Below are 26,500 nucleotides of genomic sequence, written 5' to 3'. Positions count from 1 at the left end.
CATCCTCTGGTCCTCTCTCAGGGCTACTCTCCTCCAGCCTGTGGGCAAACTCCTAAGAGCACACAGCTGGTATTGGTGGCACAACTACTACTGCCCTTGCCCCTCCCTGAGGATAACGTCCCACCCAACCCAAGACTAGGATTCATCTTCCAGCCCAAGGCTCTCCCTGCTTCATCGGCCAGTCCTTACTCCTTGTATTTTCTCAGACACCTCCACGTGCACACTCACACACACACAAAGATACGATAGCCTTCTAGGACATACCTAATGGACACAGAAGCTAGGCCTCAGATAAAGCATGTCCATTTAAACCATATGTTATATAATAAAGCATTTGGCAGGTCTCCGTTCCTGGGTCCTTGGAATTTCCCATGCTATTCATAGTGGGTCCTTAGACACACCTGAGTTTATGCTCACAAGATGAGTCAGGATGGGGGCTGGTCACTCCAGAAAGATGAAATATGTAATTAGATGGGTGGGGCTTTGAGCCACATTTCAGCCCAACCTCCTAGAAGGGGCGGAGTACTAGAGATTGAGTTCCATCACATGGCCACTGTTTTCATCGTGCCCAGGTAATGAAATCCCAATAAAATCCTCGACACCATGGTTCAGGTGGTCTTCTCGGGTTGGTAATACTCAACGTGGGCTGCAAGAGTGTCGCATCTTGAGGACACAGAAGCTTCACATTTGGGACCCTCCCAGACTTCCTGCGTCTCTTTTTTCGGCTGGTCCTGATTTGTATCCTTTGTAATAAAACTGTAGTTATAAGTAGAGCGCTTTTCTTAGTTCTGAGTCATTCCAGTGAACTATCAAACTTGAGGAGGTAGTGGTACCCCTGAGTTTGTAGCCAGTTGGTCGGAAGTATCAGTGGCTCTGAGGACCCTTCAAAACTGGGGCTAGTGTCTGACGTGAGGGCAGCCTTGTTGGGCGACTCTGCCCTTGACTTATAGAGTTTGACCTAACTCTGAATGGTTAACATCAAAACTGCATTGGACCAAAGCTGGGTGAACTGGGGTGGAGATGAAAAACAGGTTATGGGGCTTCCCTGGTGGCGCAGTGGTTGGGAGTCCGCCTGCCGATGCAGGGGACACGGGTTCATGCCCCGGTCCGGGAGGATCCCACATGCCGCGGAGCCTGCGCGTCCGGAGCCTGTGCTCCACAACGGGAGAGGCCACAGCAGTACCGCGTACCGCAAAACAAAAACAAAAACAAAAACAAAAACAACAGGTTATGGACAGTCCAAGAAGAATTAGGTGAGAGGGAAAGAACAGAAATGAATGACCCAGAAAAGGCAGATTAGAACCCACTCTCTCCCCAGCTGTTCAGAGCATGTAGAAGCAGACCTGACGGTCAGTCCTCTGCACTGTTGAGATATTAAAATGCTTTCATCCCCACCGCTGCCTTGAGCCCTCCAGCACCCCGCCCTGCCTCTCTTCCAGGATACCCCCGACACCGACTACCCTAAGATCCAGAAACTAAAGAGTTAACATTGCTGGGGAGGGGGAGGGGGAGGAGGGAGGAGGCGGGGCGCAGGCCACGCCCCCTCTGACTGGTCAGTGCCAGAGCCCTCCACTGCCTTAAATAGTTTCAATTTCAGTCCCACATTCCACGGGCCTCAGTAGGGGACCTGTCAGAACAAACCGTATTTTCTGGCCTTAAGCTCTGCAAGGACTTTTTCGAGAAAGACTGGTCTGTATCAGGGTTTTTAGGCCAGAAAAGACAAAAGCAGTGACTGGAAAGTGAAAAATTCAGTCCGTTTGGTTACTTGGAAGCTTGTACATTTAGAAGCGATCCGCTGGTCGGATTGAATTCAATGCTATTGTGGGTTTTTTCTTTTCCCCTTTCCCTACGTTCAGCCAGAATAAGAGTCAGCAAGTCAGACAGCATCTCAAAGAAGGAACTCTAATTGCTCTGTTCCCTCACTCGGATATTTTGGGCAATTTCAAGACGCATAAATAAGCCTGTTATTCAGGCACAGAGGAGAGTGAGATTTATTAATTTAAATGAGTTGATTTGGAGGTCTCTGGGGAAAGCCGCCTGCATTATTCACTTGCTAGTCCCAGGGTATGATTTACAGTGAGTTTTCCCTTTATGTTTTGGACCCCGTGGAAGCTAGGGCATAAATTTCCTCAAGTTATTGTTATTATAATTTATTATTCATTGAATGTTGACTCAGTGTAACATAAGCAGTGGCAGAAAGACAGGATCCTCCCAAAGGGCAGGAAAGCCATGTCCCCAACAATTCCAGAGGGACATGTAAAGAGCTTCTGGGATCAGAGGAGGGTTCCTCCTCCCCAGGACTGGGACGCCACCTGAAGCTTTTTGCTGTCCACTAAAGTCTCCCCAGGAGAAATAGGCTTCCGGCAGGGAGAGTGCACAGGCGGGCTTTGTGAGGGATCGGCCACAAATTGGGCTAATTGTTGACCTTAATTCGGACAAAGAGTCCAGTAGGATGGGAAAGGGCCACTGCACAGGACTGGGACAGAAGCGAGACCCTGGGGTGGGGTGAGGCAGGAGATGTTCCCACTTGGGGGCCAGTCACTCACTTTTACCTCCTGGTGCTGGGTTAAGAAGCTAAGCGGTTGGGCAGGTGGAAAGCAGCTAGGTGCAGGCATCATCCCCCACCCCTCCCCCACCCTAGTTCACATCTGCCCCTCCTCCCTCTCCCACCCAGGTTCTCCCATGGGGAGCAGAAGTAGCTCTCTTCGCTCCTCAATCACTTCAAACAATTGTGCAGCTTGGAGGCGCAGGCCCGAGTGACAGAACGTTTTAGACCTAGCAACAGAAAGCAATTACGTGCTGTTTGGCGCGGCCTTTAAGTACAATTGAAATTAGAGGGGAGACAAAAATGATTTCAGAATGCCAAGACTGGGTGACTGGTGACAATGCAATGACAAGCCTTGCTCCCTCCCTCCTTCCCTCATTTCTCGAGCTTCAGTTGTGCGCCAGATTCTGTGCTGTATCTAAGAGGCATTCGCTATTAGGTGTGGGGTGGAGGCGGGGGAAGGACACACAAATCAGTGTGTTCTGCCAGGAAGAGCTCTGGGGGTGCAGGGAAGTTACTTAACCTCACTAAGCCTTAGCTGCCCCGTCTGTAAAAGTGGAGGGCCACCCCACCTCACAGGACAGCTGTGAGGGAAACGTGTAGTGGACAGAGCACACGGTCAGCGACGATTAGCTCTCTATTTCTGTCATTACCAGTAAGTGTTACTCTGTTGGTGGGAATGTAAACTGGTGCAGCCACTATGGAAAACAGTATGGAGGGTCCTCAAAAAATTAAAAACAGAGATACCATGTGATCCAGCAATACCACTCCTGGGCATATATCCAGACAAAACTATAACTTGAAAAGACTCATGCACCCCTATGTTCATAGCAGCACTATCTACAATAGCCAGGATATGGAAGCCACCTAAATGTCCATTGACAGGTGAATGGATAAAGAAGATGTGATTATATATACATATATATGTGTGTGTGTGTGTGTGTGTGTGTGTGTGTGTGTGTGTGTGTGTGTAATGGAATACTACTCAGCCATAAAAAAGAATGAAATAGTGCCATTCGGAGCAACATGGATGGACCTAGAGATTATCATACTAAATAAGTCAGAGAAAGACAAACACCAGATAATATCACTTTTATGTGGAATCTAAAATATGACACAAATGAACTTATCTACAAAACAGAAACAGACTTACAGACGTAGAGAACAGACTTTTGGTTGCCAAGGGGGAGTGGGTGGGGGAGAGAAGGATTGGGAGTTTGGAATTAGCAGATGCAAACTATTATGGGATAAACGACAATGTCCCATTGTATAGCACAGGAAAATATATTTAATATCCTGTGATAAACCATAATGGAAAAGAATATGAAAAAGTATATATATGTATAACTGAGTCACTTTGCTGTACAGCAGAAATTAACACAACATTGTAAATCAACTATACTTCAATAAAACTAAAAAAAAGACAAAAAAACAAAAACAATAAAGTGTTACTTATAGATGCAGTGTGCTGAAAAGCTATGCTTCCACCAAGCAACCGCTTTTATTCGAAATTGTCAATGAAACATACGTACAAACACACACACATCATAAATGCACAGCTTGATGAGTTCTCACAATTCCACACCCAAATCGAGAAATAGGACATTACGAGGATCCCCAGGACCCTCCCCCTACTATCTTGCTATTCATTGCCCCACTCCCAAAGGTAACAATTATCTTGACTTGGAACTGCATGGATTAGTTTTGCCTGTTTTTGTACTTATTATATAAATGGAATTTCATAGCATGTACTCTTTGTCATCTGAATTCTTTTATTAAACCTTCTGTTTGTGCGGGACGGGGGTCATCCATTCTGCGACTGACTTCCCTTTGTCAGTGAATTTTGCAGCTGATCATATTTTTATGGAGCTGAAAGCCACAATAACGGCCCACTTCCAGAAACTCTACAGGATCCCCCCAGAGTCATTCTGTACACTCATCTTGCCCTCGCTTCCCCACAATTCCCCATGAACTTTATTCTGTCTCTTTTGGTGAAGTGTAAGAATGTTTATGACTTGTCTCACATCCCATTTGGAATAACATATTTGGAAAAATAATAATAATAATTGAATGAATCTTAGTACTTCTTCCTTCCCTAGTCCAAGCTTCCTCTCACTATACAACTGTTTTAGGAGGATAATAATGATGATGTTGATGACAGTGATGATGGAAGAGGCAGAGGGGAAGATGATGCGGAAGAAGCTGACGCCGGTGATGAGAGGTAACGCATTTTATGTTGCGTAGTATGTGCCCGGCCTTATTGTAGCCTCCTGACCTGTACTGACTCATGAAATCTTCAGCACAACACACTTCTATCCCCATTTTCAATGAAAGAAACCAAGGCACAGAAAGGCTAAAGTATCTTGCCCAAGGCCATCCAGCTGGAAGGTGGTAAAGCTTGGATTAGAGCCCAGCCTGAGCGGTCTAGTTTTGGAACCCTGCCCTCAGCCAGCACCCAGGACGGTCATCGAAGGACAAGGATGTCCTCTGAGCCATTTGTAGTGTCATCCCTTTAGAGTCAGTGCTCCTGGTTTGCTCCCCTGATCCTCTCTGTTACCAAAGCACCAATGACAAGCCTCAGTTGCAGTCTTGCACAAGTATATGTGTGTGTGCATGTGTGCACGCACACACACACACGCCCACACACACGCAGGCACACGATGCTTCTGAGCTTAATGCAAATGAGCACACACCACACAGCAGAGCAGTCTCCCGCCACACCTCCCCCCGTCCCACACCAGGTGTAATTATCACTGCCTTTCAGCAGAGCCATAGGCAGCCTTCAGTGGCATCAACAAAGGGAGAATCTCTGCAAATCACGCTGCCCTGCTTACAGAGGAAGAGCCATGGCTGCCTGGGGAGGCTGATCCGAGCTGTTATCCTTGGGAGAATTTACCCAGAGGCCCCACCAGAATCTCCATTCACTGACTCGATCCAGGCTCTTTAGACACTTATTTCTACACTTCACAGCCATCCCATAAAGCAGGAGTTACCATTTCCACTCTCCAGTTGAGGAAACTGAGGCTCCGATAAGATGTAGTCAATTAATGGAAGCCTGAGCAGTCTGGTTTGATTTGCCCTGAAAAAGAAATCCCGGTGTTTGTTAAGGAGAGAAACACACTGATTTTGGGGTTTTTTTCCCCCAACAAAATCAAAGGGACTGGGCCCCCAGAGCAGGAGCAAGGGAGGCCTTAGGTTCAACCCAAGTCACAGTGCAGGTGCAAAGGAAGCTCCCTGGCTGTCTTTCCTCTGAGCAGAGCAGGCTCCTCGCCTCCAGGAGCTGCCACTGCAAGTGGGAATAACGGTGAAAATACGCGTTGACCTCAGGCTCCCCAGGAAAGCTACTCCCGTTCTGGGTCCTTCCTTGGGCTTTAGTCCTTCTTACCACTTAATGTCTCAGTAAATTTTGTTGATAAGTGGTCTATGCTTTCTCCAAGAGCAGTAAACACCTTGTAATTTATAAATCATTTCATCAATAATTGTCTGCAGAAGAAATGAAGCAACCAAAGGCTGGGCGGCGAGGATGGAGATGAAAGAAGGACCATCCGGTACAAGGGTGCTGCTTAAAGAAACGGAGACAGGCACCCGGGTGCTTAGAAAGGGCTGTGACTAATTCCTGTTGTCACGCTTAGAGCAAAGGAGTGATGCTGAACGTCCAAGGTGCCTGGCATTTCTCAGTTATTATTTCTAACCCATGTGGCCAACCTGCACAGCCAGCATCATGGTCCCAGCTCTCACACGTATGGTGGCTAAGGCTCACCTTGGGTGAGTAGTCTGTCCAAGGTCAGGCAGCCTGCAGGTGGCAGAGCCAGGATCCAAGCCTAATTCTGGCTGCCTTCAAACCCATGCAGGCTCCCAAGGCCACCTTGGTCTCCAACGGACGATGGTTTTTAAGAGCACTTGACTGCAATCCATGGGAAGATATAGATGGGACGTCTCCCTGGGCTGGAAATTGTCCCTTCGCCCCTCTGCCCCAGGAGCTGTAGGGCACTGCGCCCGTGGCTTTCTTGCCCTCTGGCCTCTGGGAGGCTCTGCGAGTGGGTAGCTCCAGCAGGACATGGAAGGATGGAGAGTGAAGCTAGGGGTATTTTCCCTCCTGGCTTCCTTCCTCCTGGGTTGCAGCAGCCTGGCTGTCCCTCCATAAAAGGCTGTGGCTCCTCTCCAGGTGGCCTTTTCTATAGGACTCCCCATTGGGTTCTGGAAAGCACTCCCTCCCTACGTTCCTCCTGCCTCAGGGGTGGTAGCAGCCCTACTGCTGCCAGCCCCTGGTCCTGCATCCATGCTTTCCCTATTCTCCACCTTTGTAAACAGTCCGTGAAGCCCGGTGCCAATTATTGTCATTGAAGTGTGTCTTCTGTTTCCTCTTGGGACATGGACTGGCACAGCGACCCAGTACGCATGCGTACACACACACACACACACACACACACACACACACACACACACACACACACACACACACACACACACCTGAAACAAAAGTTTCAAGGAAACTTCCTATTCTGCCATGCCCTACCCTGCCTCACCAAATAACTAAAATTTTTTCATGGCCCGCATTTTGGAAAAGTCCATGTTAGACTACACCCACGGTAGCATCCACAGTGATCATCTAGCCCAATCCTGCTTTTTTGAAAACTGAGGTTAGGAAAAAGAAGTACCTTGTTTACAAGGATGTATTGTACAACACGGGGAATAGAGCCAATATTTTATAATAACTATAAATGGAGTATAACCTTTAAAAATTGTAAATCGCTATATTGTACACCTGTAACATATAATATTGTACAGCAACTATACTTCAAAAAAAAAAAAAAAATTGATCAAGGAAACTTGCTCCAGGCAGAGTCCGGACTAGAATTCGGATGAAGTGACTGCCGATCCTGCTTGCAGCACCTAGACCAAGTCCTGCTGCCTTTGCTGTGGGGACCCTTGACCCTCCCATGCCTTTCTCTCCCAAAGAACCGGCTGGAGTATGGTTGTCTCCTTACTAACCAGCTTTCGCTTCTCGTTTCTAGTCTTTTCCAAGGCCGCCACTTACTCTCCCACTCACGAATGGCGTCACCACTGTTGATGGGAGCCTCGCTCGTCGGGGCTGGAAGGAGACCAAGCAGTCACTCAGTCCACCCCTCTCACCTCACAGGTGAGGAAGCGTGTCACCCGAAACAGGACCCGCCACTAAATCAGCACAGGCCTGATTCACAGCACAGTGGCCGGGATCCAACGTTAGAGAGAGAAAGGAGTGTGGCCTGCAGCACGGGCAGTCAGGGAGCACCTCGGGAGTCAGGGGGTGCCCCGCCATGGCTCGCCACAGCTCCCCACACCCTCCAAAGGCAGCAGAATCACGAGGAATTCACAGTGGAGGGAAGGGGAGCCTGAGGTTTCACCCTGATCATAAGCGTCTGGGTTTCCTCCTGAGAAAACCTCCTGGTTTTCCTCCCATAAGGGGGAGATGACTCATGATCTTGAAACTGAGCATGACCCTGTGGGGCTCCTGGGCCTGGAAACCTTTCAAACGGTTGCTAATCAGGGAAGGGAGAGGATGCAGAGACAAGGGAGGAGCAGGCAAGAAACAACAGGGCAGCCTTGAAGCAGGGTCCTAGTGCCGCCTCAAGCTGATACACATAAAAATATCTTGAGCTCTTTACAGATCTAAAACCCCCAACAAATGGAAGACGTCAGCATTCATTCCAGAGAAGATCACAGTTTGATAACCTTGCAAAGCTCATCAGGAGACCACCTCAGACCACATTAAAGGACTGCAGCAACCCCCCTCCCACTCTGACCCTTACCAGCAACTCCGCCCTTGAACCCTTGCTATAAAACTCCTCACCAAATTCCCCCAGGTTGGGATGCACAGTTTTTCAGGGCACGAGTCCGCTGTGTCCCCCTTTGCCTGGCAAAGCAATAAAGCTATTCTTTGCTACTTCACCCAGAACTCCGTCTCTGAGGTTCAATTCGGCACTTGTGCACAGAGGCTGAGTTTCGGGCATCATTCTCAGTGGTTAAATCTCCTCTCCCAGTCCCTGTGGCCATGGCCTCCATAGTGGGGCGCACAGAGGGTTAGAAAGCAGAATTGAGGGGGGTAGGGAGGAAATATTACAATTCCTATTTGTATTTATTTTTACCTTTAAAAAATGTTTTCCTTCTATTACTTAATGTCGTAGCTTTCAGTATCACATGTATAAAACTGACAAATTAATACCCTTATTTTGGGGGTGATAGGTAAAATGTGTTCATTCTTGGGATACAAATCTGCAAAGGCTCTGCTCTGGGGAACCGGGGACTCTCAGAGTGTGGGCTGCATCAGAATCACCCGGGGAGCTCGGTTCAGGGCCCACGCCAAACCCGCTGCAGCAGGTTTCCTGCAGGGCCAGCAATCTGCATGTTAAGCAAGCTCCCCAGGGAAATCCACGGCCACTAGCCTTTGCAGGTGGTCACTCTGGACTTTGCCTCTGTAGCAGTTGGGAAGAACCCACTTGGTCCACAGCCATCCCTCTGTCCCCATCCCCAGAGCTGCGTCTCACAGAGAAATAGGTCCTGGCAGCCCTGTCTTCCATGTGCTGCATACAGGGTGCTTGGCCAAGGGGTAGCACGGGGCTGAAGCCCTTGGGATGTGCACCCTGACACGGGAGCTACCTCTACCTCGAAGAAGGGGCACCTCTTTTCTAGTTTACCCAGAGCTGCCCTGAGGGCTGGCGGTGGCTCTGGGCTGCTCTCCATCTGCCTGCTGGGGGAGCCTGACCTTTCACTAGGACCAGACTGGGATCACCACAGCAAGGACAGTCCCTGTGAGGGAAAGAGGGGAAATGTGACTCAGACACGCCAAGACCGGCCTAGGGTTAGGCAAACACCCCCGAGTCTGGCCCAGGGTTTAGAAAGAACTTCCTGATGTGAGCGTGTTAAAATGGAAAGTCACGGAAGACCCACCTCAGGAAAAGGAGGAGAGAGAAAAAGATGGGATAGAGAAAAGGCAGATGAGAGAGAATAAGGCAGAGACTGAAAGAGGAGAATAAACAATTACCCTTGAGGGGTGGGCACAGTGAGGAGTGGGCAGTAGTCACAGTAGCACATCTGCCCAACAGGCAGAGCTGGGGAGAGGGTAGGTGGTGGGTTATGGCTCATTTTAGGAAAAAAATTATGCCCCCTGCTAAGGCAGGAGACAGACGGGCTCCAGGCTAGATATTTACAACTGGCTTCCTGTTCACACTTCCTGGGGTGAGAAGAAGTTGGGCTTCAGGCCAGACATTCATTACCAGCCCCGTTTACATTTCTGAAACAAGAGACAAACGGGCTCCAGAACTACATAGTTATGACCTGACTCCTGTCTATATCTCGAGATCTGCACCTCGATATAAAACTTAGCAACAGAAATAAGGTAAATAACCAGACGTTGGACATTTTTATGGCAGGGACGGAGTAGGACTAAACCCTGTTAAAAGATCAAGAGGTCATACATTTCCCATCCTTGGGGCAAGGGAAGTATTGCACATGCGCAGAAAGGCTCCTTGGGGGTCAAAAAGGAGGTGGAACCACCCCATAATAATGTGATGCTAAGGCCATCCCATAGGCCTCTGGGCTGAAATCCATTTTGGAAAAAAGTTGCACACATATGTGGGGGAGGCTCCTAAGGCAGGTCAGGTGTGGAAAAAGAAACCAGATAATTGGCCAAAGGTACACAAAGACCAGGAAGAACTAACCTGCATAAATGATTTAATCGCCTTTTTACTGCATTCCTCCTCCTTAGGGAGAACGCCCACACCCTTTCTCTCCGGTGGGCATCTCTGCCTCGCTTCTATCTTAACTAAACAAACGGTTTCTCTGTGTGCTCTCCCACGGGCTGTCGTGCTACCTCTCTAAAAATAAACTTTGTACCTGTCTTTATAGTTTTGCCTCCATGAGAAGTGCATTTTTTACTGGGGGCAAGAGCCAGGGGGTGTGGTGGCTAGGATTTCCGGTTTTCATCCAGGTTACATAGGCTCAATCCTGGGCAGGGAATTAAGATCTCGCTTCACACCACCACTCACTGCTGCCTCTCCGAGATCACCGCAACCCTCCAGTCTGTATATTCCTTCACACTGGCCCAAAGTGGCTGGAGTAGGAGAGGAAGACCAGGGATGCTCAGCGTTTCTGGGACTTTCCCTGGTGAAGGTGAGGAAAAGCATTTTGCACTGTCAGTGTTTTTCCATTGGCCACTGGAGCCTGTTTACATTCGTGTTTTAGCATCTGAGCCGTAAATCAGCAAATGACCTGTTGGGCTGTTTTAACCAGGATGCCTGCTGATGATGACATTTCCACTGCTGATATGCACAGGTGGGATTCTACAGGGTGACTGCTATTATCACATCATCAGGAGTTTATCTTGGGAGCATTTGGGTTTTGCTGATTTAATAACCAAGCCCTGGTGTCTGTGCCATCAGGGAAATGTTTAGTCTGATGAAGGAACAGGTGAGTCCAGCATCTTCTCCCATAGGTCAGGCCAGAGCTTATTTAAGAGAAAGTAAAAGGTGCAAGGGGAACATTTGCTTGTTTAATTGGCCATAGATTTTCCTGGCAATAATTTGCAGCAAGATAAGGGACCTCTTCAAGGTCATGCATCTTGGCTGGCTGGGTAAGGAAAAGGACTTGGGAAATTCTGGGTGCTTGGTTTTTTAAATGAGTTTGTTGATTTCTCTCAGACTCATCCATCAGCTGATGAATGTCTATTGTTTAACTGATGGTTCCTGCCCAGCTGGCCTGGCTCTCTGCCTGGACATGCTGTGTCTGGATAAAGGCAAAGATGGAGGACTTGCCCTGGGGTCTGGAGTGCCAAAGCCCTTGTATCCAGACCCCCAGGCATAAACCCTGCCCCAAGGTCAATAAGCCACTGAGCCTCATGGCAGAGAGGTAGCTTGGAGAGAGAACAGGCCACCTCTGCATGAAGTGGGATGGACAACAGTGCCTGTGTCCCAGCTTGCACAGGTCCAACACCCTATTCCCGGCCCAGTGATCTGCTGGAGCAGAACCTGTGATTCCTCGCATTAATTCCTGGGGTTTAGCACATGGCTTGACACTCAGCAAATGCTAAGTGCTGGAATAAATGAATGAATGAATGTAGCGACTTGCCCAGGGACACATAGCTGGTGGTGGCACAGCCAGGATACCCAAGACTAACGCTGTGCTCCTTATACCCCCCCGCCACTGTCTACCAAGGGGTTAAGTACACAGGCGTCTGGCCCCAGACCCCTGGAGTCTGAGTCCTGGTTTATTTCCTAGCTGCGAGGTGGCTGTGGAGGCATGCCTCTCAGATCCCTCTTCAAGGAGGAATTTCCTGTTCAGTGATAGGAGGGCAGTTAGCTGAGAGCCTCCGGTTATAGCACCTTCAGGGGCCACCTCACTTCTGGAGCTCAGGCCAGTTCCTCCCAGTCGGGGCCAGCCAGTGACCCAGCATGGCAGGTGCTGGGGCTTGGCCATTTCTGCCCGGAGCCGGACTCGTCTAATGGGCAGTCTGCTGGGGAGCTCCCCATTGGGCGGCCTGAGATGCTGCCGTTGTGCGTGACCTGGTGAATGGTGGTCTGAGGCGTTCCTGCCCCTTTCCCTCCCCCAGCTTGCAGGTCTGCATTATGGTCTGAAGGCTCTCTCTGCCCAAGGACCATAGTTTGCTATGTAATAAATATGATGACACTGCCCAGGGATAACTGATTCCATCACCTGGACCACAGTGATTGCTGGGGGAGGGAAGTAGAGGGAATACATAACCCAGTTTGGGCCAGTGAGTTATGAGATGCATGGGGGGGGGGGCTTCTCCAAAGCTCCTTCTTCTTTTATCAGAACCTCTCAGAGAGAAGCTGTTTATCTCCAGATGGTTCTGTAGACACCAATGTGGTGGGATTGGGGGGAGGGTGGTCAGAAGAGAAAACTGACCCAGGAGTAGAGTGGAGCCCAGGGAATCACAACAAAATGGGGCCAGAGTCCTGCTAACAAGGAGAACCCCTGGATCAAACCATGCCTGAAGCCAGAGACTTTTCAATAATCTGAACTTTTCAATAATTCATTCAGTTATATCACCTGAGACCAAGCTAAGTGTTCTAACTATCATTTACAATGAAAATAATCCTGATTCAATTAGGGAACAAGAAAAGAAAAGAGGGATCACCCACCCACCACCCCAGGCCAGGTCACAAAGAAATGAATCTCTGATGGTAAAATTTCAAGCACATGAATGGCAAGGAAATCTCAGGAAGAGGTTTGGGGACAGAGGATTCAGCAGATGTTCCCCAACCCAGATTTCATAGGCAGTGGATGCTCCAGGATCCACCTGTGGCCTGAGAGCTGGATAGACAGAGGCCAGGGTTACAGTGGTGGTATTCACACCAAGTGGGAAACAGACCAACTCCCTGGGGCAAGAAGAGAGGAGAGCCAGTCCATCTGCCCACACAAACACACCCAAAATGAGAGGAGCGGGCTTCCCTGGTGGCGCAGTGGTTGAGAGTCCGCCTGCCGATGCAGGGGACACAGGTTCGTGCCCCGGTCTGGGAAGATCCCACATGCTGCGGAGCGGCTGGGCCCGTGAGCCATGGCCGCTGAGCCTGCGTGTCCGCAACGGGAGAGGCCACAGCAGTGAGAGACCTGCGTACGGCAAAAAAAAAAAAAAAACACCTTTCAAGCCAGGGCTGGGTGAGGGGGTCCTTCCTCAGGCTGGGAAAGGGGATCACAGGCCACACCCGGTGGCTTTTGAGGGACACACCAGTCCAGTGCTGCCAGCTGGCCTGACCCTGAACGTGGTTCAAATTCTGGCGTGGGCTCTGCGCCGTGAAGTGATGGTCGAGGTGAGGATGTGGCTGTGGTCCGAGCTCTGCCCTGATGCATCAGGTGAGCCTGGACTAGTCACCTTACCTGGGACTCAATCCTTCTTCTGATAATGAGGGGTAGTTCCGGAATCAGTGTTTCTCAAAACAGGGGTCTGTTGGCACTTGGGGTGGCCAGTTCTTCCTGTGTAGGACTAGTCCACACATTGCCCCAGGGGGCACATTCACTAGGAATCCCCACTGTCCCCCAACCCCGCAAGATGGCCCCAGCCACTGTGACAACCCAAAACCACACACTCATATCTCAACACATCTCCTAGGGAGACAGTGCCAGCCCTGGCTGTGGACCACTCTCCGGTAGCTTTCCTGAACAGCTGGGTGGCCTCCCTGTACCTCAGTGTCTGCATTTCAGAAATGGGGATGATAACGTGCCTGCCTCATTGGGCTATGAAGCTTAAATGAGATACTGCTTATAAAAATGAAGAATGGTGCCTGGCACACGAACAATAAGCATTACCCACAGTAATCAATAATTAATCAAGCATTACCCTCCCAAGTATCTGTTACCCAATTTCAATCCTACCTAGTACATGCCATTATTCCCATTTTATATCTGGGGAAACGGAGGACCTGAGAGGTGAAATAACTCAACAGATTTCAACAATGGCTCAGTGTGACTTCCCAGCCTGGCCTCTTAACGGCCCATTTGCAGGGGACATGACAAGGCCAGGCACTTACTGGCTTCTTTTATAGGATGTCTGTACTGGGGGGCTGGAGAAAGTCGGGACAGGACCTGGGGCTGATTACCGTCAGTTCCAGAAGACGGACTGGAGGTGAAGGCCTTCCTGAATCTGCCCAGCTACATGCTTCTCTGGTACCCTGTCTGTAAATCCAAAATTCAGGTCAAGGAGGTTTTCTCCTTGCTTGCTTAAGATGGCTCTAAGGAACAGGACATGAGGGGCTGAGCTCAGGGGACCAGGTCTGCAATAGCAAGGAGGCTGGGGGCAGGAAGTCCAGAGTGTGGCTGGAGAGGCGGCGGCCGGGGGCGGCTGCAGGAAGGGCATCGCGCTGGCAGGACACTTCCTCCGTGATATCCTGGGGCAGCAGAGGAAGGTGGGCAGGGGACAGAGCCCAGAGCCCATACCACGGAGAAGCCACAGAAAGCTCCGGGAGACCCCACGGGATGGCAGTCAGGCCCTCGCTATGCCCAGACACCCTGGCCTTTCCTTTCCTCCCACCTCAGGGCCTTTGCCCTGTGGTTGGTTCTGCCTGGAATGCTTTTTCACCCAGATTTTCCCACACCTGTCTCCTCCTTATTGCTGGATCTCACAGCTCAGAAAGGCCTTCCCAAAACACCCCGAGTGAACCAGTCACACAACCCTGCTTCTTAGCGCTTAGCAATGGCAAGAATTGTTTGCTGTTTATCAGTATAATGTTCTGAGAGCCTAGAACAGTGTCTGGCACTAAATAGGTCCTCGGTCAATATCAAATGAATGAATGAAGGACGGAGACACACTTTCCGATGGCAGGGAAACTTCGGTCTGAGGGGAGACGCGGCCCCGCCCTCGGGGAGCCCCGGCCTGAGGGGAGACGCAGTTGTTTTCCTTGCGGCAATAGTCATCAGCAAGTACTAACCAAATACATAATCCTTGCAGGCAGTGCGGCTGAGGAACCTCAGGCTTACAAGACTGTCGGAAGACTTCCCGTAGGAAGCTGCCTCTGACAACTGGAGGCCCCACATCTTAGACCCGTCAAAGGGGTCTCTCCCTAGTGGACCAACACTGTGCTTTTAAATCAGAGCCAATCAAAGTGGTCATGCTCATATGTGGCTGCTGAGTGTGATTAGTGACAAACCCCAGAGATCTGTCACCACAGGTCCAGACACACCTATGTGACCACTCCTTTTTGCAGTATAAATACTTGTCTGGCTCTTGATTGGAGAAAATGTGGTCACACGCCACCCTCTGCTTGGAACTTCTCCCCTCTTCTCTGATCTCATGTCCTATCTATATCCCCATTTATAGACTCCAGGACCGTGGAATGGGACGCGGACTCACATTGCAGTCTGCCAGTGGCACCTACCTGGAGTTGTGCAGTGCACAACCTCTACAGCTGTGCTTAGCAGCACTGGTAAACTCCCAGAGTCTCAGGACTGAAAGGGACATCAGAAAGCCTAAAGCACAGTCACTCAACCTTAAAATGAAGAGCCTGAGGCTGCTGGTGCAGACAAGGCTTTTCCAAGGCCATGCAGTGATGCCTCAGTGAAATGGCTGGGCTGTGGACCCACAGCTCTTGGCTCTCAGAATGGCACCATGAGGTGTCCTCTGCCGTCCTCCCTCCCCTCCTCTAGGGCTCTCAAAACGCCCCCTTCCCTCCCCTTCAGCACACCCTGTGCGCCCACCTTGGTTCTGTGCTCTCATTCAGAGTCAGTACATGCCATGCTTTGGGGTCTTCCTAGGTAAATCACATCACCAAGCTGTGGCACCCACCACTGGTCCGCTCAGAGTGGGGGGCCCCCGCCAGAGTGGGTCCGCATCTGTACAAGGGCTAGTAATGGGGGAAGGGAATGACGAGGAGGTGGGGAGGACCCCCATGTTTCCTGGCAGAGTAAAAACACAGAGTCAGACACACTTGGGTAGGAGTTGCTCTGCCCCTCACTCTACTCCGCCAGGGGTGTGACCTTGGATGGTCCGGTCCACTCAGCCCTTCTGGGCTCCAGATGTCTCAACTATAAAGGGCGGTAAAAATAACCCTCATTTCTCCCCCCACCCCTCACCCCAGCCTAGTAAGGATTACATAAGGTAATTGATGCGAGGGACCGAGCTTGGCTCAAGCCACGGCTACACCTGCCCCTCGGAAACAAGCCCTCCTCCTGGAAGCCTTTCTCAGCCTCTGTTCTGCATGTGTGTTATGGCTCTTCCCCGTGGAAGCCGTTTAAAGGCAGGAACTGCTACTGGGAAGAGAAAAAATCTTTGGCACAGCCCAGCCATTACCAGAGATGTTTAACCAGCCCGCATTCAAGGCAGAAGGACGTGCATGGAAGCGTTTTATCTTCCTCCCACAAAGGGAGAGCAGAGCCCTGAGCCAAGCTGAAATGAAGGCTTGATTTTTTAAAATAGACATTTAGGATTCACTGATGCTTTGCTAACCCCCAGTCAAATCACGACATCAAGGAAAGAAAAACTCCATTTTCTGCTAAGATGTTGAAATGGCCCTTTCCAATTAAGCGGTGGGCTCTGGGAGGGGGAGCCCAGGCAGGCGGCCCACAGCCGTGTCTGCTCATCTGTGTGTTTCTGGGTCTGTGAGCACCTCGGAGCTGAGCCCACGTGTCCTGGGTGAGGGGGCTGGCCTCCAAGCCATCCTGCCCTCTGGGTCTCCCACCAGGCTGGGTCCCTGGTTGTCCCTGGGAGGGATGTGAGACCTGTTAGTTAGCAGTCACTTACATGTTTTGCATATATCAGTAGGTCTGATCATCTACTTCGAATTAGCAAAGACCAGGACTCTCACAAGATTGCCCACGAAACACGACTACGTGCTAATAACACCATCCATCTGAAACCCACCGTTCCCCAGCTCCCCATGGCTGTCTGTCAAGAGAGCACAGACTCATCTATTAAGACTCAGCGCAAGGGCGGTAATTAAAGCAACGACGACAAACACTTGTATGTCCCTTTCGCTGTCAGTCACGGCTCTAGCTGCTTCCGCATATTAACTCATTTCATCTTCGGGTAACTGTGATGCTTTAAGAATGGCCACAAATCCTTTCCGCTCTTCCCACTGGAGAGTTTGAGTCTCAGTCTTCTCACTTTGAACCTGGGCAGGCCCGGGGTCCACTTGATGAGTACAATGTGGTGGAAGCGATACCGTGCCAGTTTCTAGAGCAGACCTGAAGACACTAGCAGTTCCACCTCCATCTCTTGGTGTACTCTCTTTGGCAGCCCTGGGCCTCCACGGAAAGAGTCTGACTAGTCCAAGACTGCCATGCTGGAGGGACCACATTCACGTGCTTTAGTGGACAGTCCCAGCTGGACCCAGCCTTTCAGCCATCCTGGCCGAGGTGCCAGACACGTGAGTGAAGCCATCTGGGACCTTCCAGCTGAAGTACCATTGAGTGACCTCAGCTGATGCCACGTGGGGCAAAAGCACCAAGCAGCCAACTGCCTGAGTAACTGACCACAAAATCATGAGGTATAATAAAATGGCACGAGTACTTTGTTAGGCAGCGGTAGATAACCAGGACAACCTTCTGAGGCAGGTCCAATGGAATACCGTTTGACAGCTGAGAAAACTGAGACACAGAGACGTCAAGTAATTTGCCCATGGTCACACAGCTAATAAGTGATGAAGCCAGGATTCCAAACCCAGACAGCCTGGTCCCAAAGTCCATGCTCCCTCTTCTCTGAAACCTAAATTGACTATTGTTCCACTGTCCTAACATCTCTTGAGCTTACCCATTGGTAAATCTTCTCCCTTACTGGATGCAAAGGCTACTGAAAGGCAGATCCCAATTCTTAGTCAATGCATAGCCCCGTCCTGGGACAGAGGAAGAGTGCTCAGTGTTTGCTGAGAGTGGAGGGGGGTGGGGGGTGGATAGATCGATGGACTGATGGATGAACAAATGAATGGGCTTGGATAGGAGACAGCCTGGAGAACGTGGAGGGGCTAGAACTGTTTGGGGTACGGGCTTATTAGAGGTGCCATGCGAGGATTAGCATGAGGGAAGCAGAGGAACACCACACACCAGGCAGAGGGGTGCAAAGACTCCCTTGACTGACTGTGTGGTTCCCCACCCTCTCCTCTCCAGGGCCTCACGAAGAGTCACTCTTTGAGGCTAAAGATTAATTCTGAAAAAACACTTCTATTTTAGTGTTATATGTTGCCTCCATTCTTTTTTCTCCCCCAGCACAATTTTAACAAGGACCCAAAGCTTCCACTAATAGATATGTCACGTACCTGAAATGTCTAGTCACCAGCTGAACACTAATTTTCCCTGTGAATGTCCTGGTAGCCCAGGCAAAAGGGAAAATACATTGTAGTTAAGAGCTCTCATTTGGGGGAGATTTGCTGACCTCTTAGATCCAGAACCAATAACCTTGCAGAAGGCTCACCTCTGACCTGCAGGCAGGGAGTCCCTCCACACTCAGCCTCTGGACACATGCACCCCATGTGTTCACCACCAGTCCACCCTGGACGCAGTGGTGCTTATTCCTAACTCCTCCTCTGCTGTGCTCAAAAGGGCGCGGGCTTGAGTTCATGCGTCTCTCAACCATGAATCCTCAGTTCTGCAGATGCCGTGCTTATTGCCAGAACAGTCAGTGACCGCAAGGTCTTCCAAACCTCTGGAAACTTCTGGAGAAACAAGAGTCCCTGGGCTCCTCCCACCAGCACTCTTCTCTTTAAGATTCCAGGCAAACAAGGATTTCTATTACCTTGTCCAAGAGTATTTTTCCGGGAAGAATGGTTATGCTGAACCTCAATGGAAATTTCCACTGGGGCTTCTCTGTTTTCTGGAACTCATTACACAGAGCAGCGTTAAATTTACAGGATGCAATCCCTTAGATGTGGATGCTTAGGTTATATAGTTCACCGGAGCAGATAAAAAGAGGCCAACAGACTCATCTGTAGAGATGAAATTTCCCCTGCAAAGAGGGTGGTCTCTGCTCAGAGTTCAGAAAGAGAAGTCTGTCCTTCCAGGACATAGATGGCTGTTACATAGATGGCTTTGCATAGATGGCTCTTACAAAGGGTGCTGGATAACATAACAGTTGACCCAGAGATGTTCATTGTCTCATTAACCTCCTGAGAGTGACCAGGACAGCAAACTCTGAGCTACTCAGAGAGAGCGTCGAGAACAACCAGGCACAGCAGTCGCCCCTCCTGCCCTGCCCTCACCAGCCTCTACCACTTGGCTTTGCTCAAGGCAGGTAATGAACAGACTTGAGGAAAATGCTTAATCCCAAGCCAGATGCCACATTCACTCTACCAGGTCTCCTCCCTGCCGCCTCCCACCCCAGCATGCACACGCACACACAGTTTCCCCAGTCTCTGTGTTATGGAACTAATCTACTTTACTACCACCTTGAGGAACATGTGAATCACTGAGCAAAGACAGAGAGAAAGCTGAAGATAAGTTATTTTTGGAAGGTTGTCATTTTGAAGCCCCAAAGGCAGGCTTCTCCAGGGTGGGTGAGGCCGTGGAAGTGACAGGCAGCTGGGGCCATTCCCTCTTCCCTGAACAGCCCTTTCTCCCCCACACTCTGGACCTTTGCACTGTCTGTTGCCTCCACCTGGGATGCCCTCTTCTGATCGCCATCTTTTCCTGGCAAAATGCCATCTGTCTCTCTCGAGGCCCAGATATTCCTGATCTCCCCACCCCAGCATAAGCTCCCCGAGCTTAGGGCCCTTACCACTCATGTCATAGAGTTGCTTCATGGCAAACAGTGTAGACTCTGGAGCCAGTGGCCTGGGCTCGACTTAAGACTGCTACTTACTAGCTGTGTAATAGGGAGGAACAAATCTGACTCCATATTGGATCTGTTTCTTTTACTTTCACCTTTGCATTCCATTGCTTTTGCTACAAGATAAGAATGTTGCCTGTAGCTTGAAATATACAGGATAGCCCATTCTCAAGGCTCTGACCTTTAAAGGTATAAAACACTGTTCCATTCATACAGAGATACAAAGTTGCGGAACAGACAATAACATTTGTTTTGTTCGAGGTTTATAGGAACATGGTGACTGGACCTACAGGGACAGCTGCAAGGACAAAGGATTCTGACACCAAGAGGGCGGCAACGATCAATAACACCCCCTCCTCTTTTACTATAAGAGAAGCCTGAATTCTAACGAGGGTAAGATGGTTCTCTGCGAAGCTAGGCCACCATCTTCTCCATTTGCTGGCTTTCTGAATAAAATCACTATTCCTTGTCCCAACAACTCGTTTCTCAGTTGATTGCCCTGTCATGCGGCGAGCAGTACAAGTTTGGACTTGGTAACAGCTGTGCAACTTTGCACAAGTTACTGAATCTCTCCGTGCTTCAGATGCCCCTTCCATGAGATGAGGATGATAACCATGTCTACCTGATTAGGGTTGTTGAGAGAATTTTAAAAGCAATGACTGTAAATTGCTGTCATTATCATTATCCCTAGGGACTGCGTGCTCAAGGCTGGGCACTCAAAGGAGCTTGGAATGCCTCCTGAACTGCAGTGTGCGAATCAGGAATTGGCTGCAGTCCGCTAGGGAAGTGGGGATTGAGAGACAATAATGCAGTCGGGGCAGCTCCAGGAGTAATATGGGGGCCCAGGGACGGGGTGGGGCTGGAGGTCCTGCCCAGCTCACCCTGACTGCCTCTACCACACCCTGAGATTTTCCTCAGCACCACCCCCATCTCCTCCTCCATACTCGGGGACCATCTGAGAGCAGACTGGAAAGGGAGCTCCTGCCTCAGATCTGCCCTGCAGGGAGCTGCAGCCTTGGTAGGTTGGAAAATGGTCACAATCCGCTCTTGGGAGGAGGAGAGGCGCAACTGTGATTCACAGTGTCTGCCAACTGCCAAGGTGTAAATACTCCCAGCATGGCGGGCTTCAAGCTCCTGACACGACGTCACTGAATACGGAGTTGAGAATGGATAGGCAGTTCCCTCTATTACACGGCAATATCACTATATGCCTACAATAGATGTAAATTACCTGAAGCGCATGGATCACAGTAAAATACACAGAATTAGAATGTAGCTAAATAATTACAAAGGAATAGGTTGCAAACATGTATTTCTTTTTGATATAATAATTTAATATAATTTTAAATCACGGTTGTGTCGAAAAAGTAGCTGTCAGGATGCCTAAAACGGTTGGTTGTTTGGCCTGAGGTGACCCAGCACTGGAGCCTACCCAGCTCTTTGGTGGGGCTAATGGCAGACTCAAGCCAAGAAGTACTTCCCACAACTTCTGCTGCCAGTGTCCTTGTCCCCACGGTGAGCCACAGCCACCCCCCGCCTCTGCAGGAGACCCTCCAACACTAACAGGTAGAGCAAATGAATCTAGAAAATTATATGGAGTCCAGTTCCACCCTGAAGTTGGCCTGACAGAAAATACGAAAGTAATACTGAAGAATTTCCTCTTTGACATAGCTGGGTGCAGTGGGACCTTCACTGTGCAGAACAGAGAACTTGAGTGCGCTCAAGAGATCAAAGAGAGAGTCGGCACATCAAAAGTTTTGGTTTTGCTCAGTGGTGGAGTGGACTCAACAGTTTGTACAGCTTTGTTGAATCGTGCTTTAAACCAAGGTCAAGTCATTGCTGTGCACATTGATAATGGCTTTATGAGAAAACGAGAATGTCGGTCTGTTGAAGAGGCCCTCAAAAAACTTGAAATTCAAGTCAAAGTGATAAATGGCGCTCATTCTTTCTACAATGGAACAAACAGCTCTACCAATATCAGATGAAGACAGATCTCCACGAAAGAGAATTAGCAAAACCTTAAAATGACTACAAGTCCTGAGGAGAAAGGAAAAATCATTGGGGATACTTTTGTCAAGATTGCCAATGAAGTAATTGGAGAAATGAACCTGAAACCAGAGGAGGTTTTCCTTGCCCAAGGTACTTTATGGCCTGATCTAATTGAAAGTGCATCCCTTGTTGCAAGTGGCAAAGCTGAACTCATCAAAACCCATTATATCCACTACCAAACGTAAGGTAGATAGCTAGTGGGAAGCAGCCGCATAGCACAGGGAGATCAGCTCTGTGCTTTGTGACCGCCTGGAGGGGTGGGATACGGAAGGGTGGGAAGGAGGGAGACGCAAGAGGGAAGAGATATGGGAACATATGTATAACTGATTCACTTTGTTATAAAGCAGAAACTAACACACCATTGTAAAGCAATTATACCCCAATAAAGATGTTTAAAAAATAAATAAATAAAATAAAATGTTTTAAGTCACAAAAAAAATAAAATAAAAATAAAAAAACATTATAACGACACAGAGCTTATCAGAAAGTTGAGAGAGGAGGGAAAAGTCATAGAACCTCTGAAAGATTTTCATCAAGACGAAGTAAGGATCTTAGGCAGAGAATCTGGACTTCCGGAAGAGTTCGTTTCCAGGCATCCATTCCCAGGTCCGAGCCTGGCAATCCGAGTAATATGTGCTGAGGAACCTTATATTTGTAAGGATTTTCCTGAAACCAACAGTATTTTGAAAATAGTAGCTGATTTTTCTGCAAGCGTTATAAAGCCACATACACTATTACAGAGAGTCAAAGCCTGCGCAACTGAAGAGGCTCAGGAGAAGCTGGTGCAAATTACAAGTCTGCATTCACCGAATGCCTTCCCGCTACCAGTTAAAACTGTGGGTGTGCAGGGTGACTGTCGTTCTTCCAGTTATGGGTGTGGAATCTCCAGTAAGGATGAGCCTGACTGGGAATCTCCAATTTTCCTGGCTAGACTTATACCTCGCCTGTGTCACAACATTAACAGAGTTGTCTATATATTTGGCCCACCAGTTAAAGAACCTCCTACAGATGTTACCCCCACTTTCTTGACAACAGGGGTGCTCAGTACTTTACGCCAAGCTGATTTTGAGGCCCATAACGTTCTCAGGGAGTCTGGGTGTCCTGGGAAAATCAGCCAGATGCCAGTGATTCTGACACCTTTACGTTTTGATTGGGACCCACTTCAGAAGCATCCTTCATGCCAGAGAGCCATGGTTATTGGAACCTTTATTACTAGTGATTTCATGACTGGTGTACCTGCAACCCTTGGCAATGAGATCCCTGTAGAGGTGGTGTTAAAGACGGTCACTGAGATTAAGAAGATTCCTGGTATTTCTCAAATTATGTATGACTTAACATCAAAGCTCCCAGCAACTACTGAGAGTAATAAACTTCTTGTTCTGCTCCAAAAAAAAAAAAAGCCTGAAACTTCAGCAATTGGTTCTCCCCTCATTAGTAACCCTGATACTCTTTGTAGCACATACCTACCTCAGGACCTTTGCACCTACAGTCTCCCCTACATGGTATGCTCTTTCCCCAGATAACCCTGTGATTCCTTCCCCACTTCCTTTAGCTCTAGCTCCAGCAGCACTTTGTCACTTATTAAAAGACCTTCTCTGGCCATTCTATATAATAGCAGCACCCTTTCCCTCAGTCCTTCCTAACCCCCAGCTCTGATGTATTTTCCTCCAGAGCCCTTGACACCATGGACACTCTATTTGTTCATTCATCATCCACCCTCCCCCACCGAAATCCCCACAAGGACAGGGATTTCTGTCCATTGTGTTAACTGACCCCCAGTTAAATTATGTCTGATAGCAGGTACTAAATATAGATCCACAGAATAAGTATCTACAGCTGTCCAGAGTCTCCAAGGTGCAGCCACAATTATCTCATCAGCTCTTAGCAGCAGGTAGTTATGACAACTCCCATTTTACAGAGAACTCCTTCCCCTACCACAGAAGGTGTGAGGTTTGGGGATAAATTGACTTCCCCAAGATCACAGCTAACCAGACAACCTGCCAGACCAGTATTCCATTCTTGTGACCACACACCCGGGTTCTGCCCTCAATACTGCAATGCCTCTCAGAAGAGCAGGGGATCTCCCCTGGGTGATGCACCCCTGAAGACCCAGGATTCGCAGGCACACTATGGATTACCTCTCTTGAGGCCCCAGTGAAGTTCCTGGGACACATTAACTGCTCAATAAACAGGTTTCTAAGTTGAAGTCAGACAAGTTCTTTTCCCAATGCCCTCCCTCACCCTCGCCCTGCACGCTCCCGAAGTCCCATCCCTCCACCTACAAGATCTCCTCCGCCGTTGGGAAGCTCTAATGAAGCTCTAGGGTGAAGCTTTGTCTGCTAAGGTTTAAGGCATTTTTTCAGGTCAGATGTAATTGCAAGCGTCCTCATCTCCTAGCACGCTACCTGGCACAAGAACATGTTCAATAAATAAATTTGATTGAATAAAGCGTGTGTGTGTGTGTGTGTAGGTGAGAGGATGAAAAGACTGCTACACTGACGGTGGGGTTTCAGGTACCCTATGAGGCAGGGAAAGGAGAGAGGGTCCTCTGGAACCACAGTTCTGGGAGCACAAGGCCGAGAGGCCACGAACCTCCCTTCCCTGTCAGTCCTGAGACAATGAGTTTGCCCCAGAATTTAAAAATGGGTTGAAAGGGGAGCAAAGGGGGCGGCTCCTTTTTCTGATGACTGGTGAGCCCAGCGCCTGCTCAGTTCTCCTTGTTATTCTTAGCGGGGATGCTCTTCCCCGGCAGGGAGGAAGGAGGGGCGGGGGAGCTGGGCTCCGCAGGTTGGCTTCCAGAAAATGAGATGTCAGCTGGCAGGAATGAATTAATAAAAGGAAGTGACCCCTGCTGACCCAGACTCATTCTTGGTAAATTTTGGATTCTGGAAGTTTCTCCATGGCCTCCACTTCTTCCCAGGGGAGCCACGGAGGCCGGGTGTGGAGGAGTGGATGAGTGTGCAGGTTGAGGTGGGGTTTTTAATTATCTGCTCCCCAGCTCTTCTGAAAATTACCTGCTTGTAAAGGGGAAATACTGACGGTTTCCTGGACACCTTTTTTTGTGGAGTGGACCAGAGGCAAGCTGGGGAGAATCCAGGCCTTTGGGGAACCTTGGGCAACAGGAGCTGGTTGTGTCCTCAGTGATGCAAGGCTTCCCAACCTTGTCCAGTGCTACCAATCACCTGCTGTAATCGTTAAGCAATTCAAATTCTAGGCTATGACTGTCACATTAGCAGACAGCAGACTCACCTGGAGAGCCTGTTCAAACAAATGGGGGGCCTGGGCCCCGGCCCTCGAGATTCCGATTCAGCAGCCCTAGTGTGGGACCTGACTGCGCAAGTGTAACAAACCCCCGGGTGTGCCGGGTGCCTGTGCTCCTGGGACCACACTTTGAGAATCACCGCCCTAGGCCAGCTCGCTGGACCACAATCTCCAGGGGAGGGATCGGTGTTTTTCACAACTTCCCAGGCGATTCTCAGCACCAAGACAGTTCAGGAAGCTGCTAAAATGTGAGGGCCACCTGCAGCCGAAGCCCCTGGGACCCTTGTTATGAGGCAGATTCCCAGGCTCTGCCTCAGCTCTGAGGACTCAGAACCTCTGGGCGGTGGGGCCCAGGAATCAGAATTTAACCATTACAGTTTAAGAGTCCTGACCCTATATACAGAGGAGTAATCACTTAGTTATCCAAGTGAACGCCAAACCAGGCTGTTTTCCAATACAAGAACAGTCCGAGGTTCGGGCAAGCTCGAGTTGCCCCGGGAGTCTCAACCTCCACCCCCCACCCTCCAACCCCGGAGGAGTTTGGCCAGAGTCCTCTGGACCCTGGAGCTCTCTCCCTCTTTAGGCGCAAGAGCCGCGAGGCACAATTCCCCAAGCTCGCCGCCCTCCCTCGCGTTGCCGTGCCTCTGTGGCATTGCACAACCTAAGGTCTCAACCAGGATGCTCTCTCCGCCTCCTGGCGTCTTTCACATCTCAGCCCTCACTCATCCCTCCGTGAAGCTCAGTGACCTCCAGCCCGCAGGCACGCTTTCCCCGGATTTGCACTGACCTTGCACGATTGTCTGCTACTGCTCTTGCTGCAGTGACGGGGCCAACGTATTGAAGGATCACAGCCGTCCCCACCTTCCTGGGTGCTGGTCCTGCTTGGTGATGCCTCTGTCGTACTGGCCGCGGGTAACAGGCAGGGAGGAACATTGGGACGGTGCTACTGAAACCGTGGTTCAACCTACTTCACTTGCCTTCACTAATCCAAGTCGTTTTAAGACTCGCCTGTCCTCCAAGCGGCATGTAGCCTAAAGGGTAAGACGTTTGCCCCAATCGTTTCCCAGGAACTCGGGGTCAGTTGCCTAGTTCAAGCTGAGCAGGTTAAGACCGGAAGGGATCCCCGACCCTTCAACTGGGCATGCGCGAGCGTCCTTGATGAACTTTCGCACGTGTGGAGGCATAGAGTTTAGTTACGCCTGCACGGAACAAAGATTATCACACCTTTTTCCAATCACCTTTCCCCCACGCTCCCCACGCCTGAGACCGCCCTGCTTCTTTATTCTTTATCCCATAAATACCCCCGAGGCCCTTGCCTTCAGGTGGGCACATTTGAGATTTCTCCTCCTGTCTCCTTGATTGGCTGCCTCGCAAATAAACCGTCTCTTTGCTGCAAACCCTCC

General features: G+C 49.7%; 1 protein-coding gene across 1 annotated transcript; it reads left to right on the top strand.

The window, feature by feature from the left end:
* Window positions 1-4,711: 4,711 nt before the first annotated feature.
* LOC309828228 (GMP synthase [glutamine-hydrolyzing]-like) lies at window positions 4,712-25,883 on the top strand (the record flags this gene model as incomplete). Its single annotated transcript, XM_082663488.1, is given in 6 exon segments — window positions 4,712-4,766; window positions 21,333-21,748; window positions 21,750-21,806; window positions 21,812-22,017; window positions 22,309-23,198; window positions 25,681-25,883. Coding segments are annotated over 6 exon segments (1,827 nt in total).
* Between the last annotated feature and the right edge of the window lie 617 nt (window positions 25,884-26,500).

The sequence above is a fragment of the Grampus griseus genome, assembly GCF_964374135.1.
Source record: "Grampus griseus genome assembly, chromosome: 10".
NCBI lineage: Eukaryota > Metazoa > Chordata > Mammalia > Artiodactyla > Delphinidae > Grampus > Grampus griseus.
This window is presented reverse-complemented; position numbering and strand designations above follow the sequence as displayed.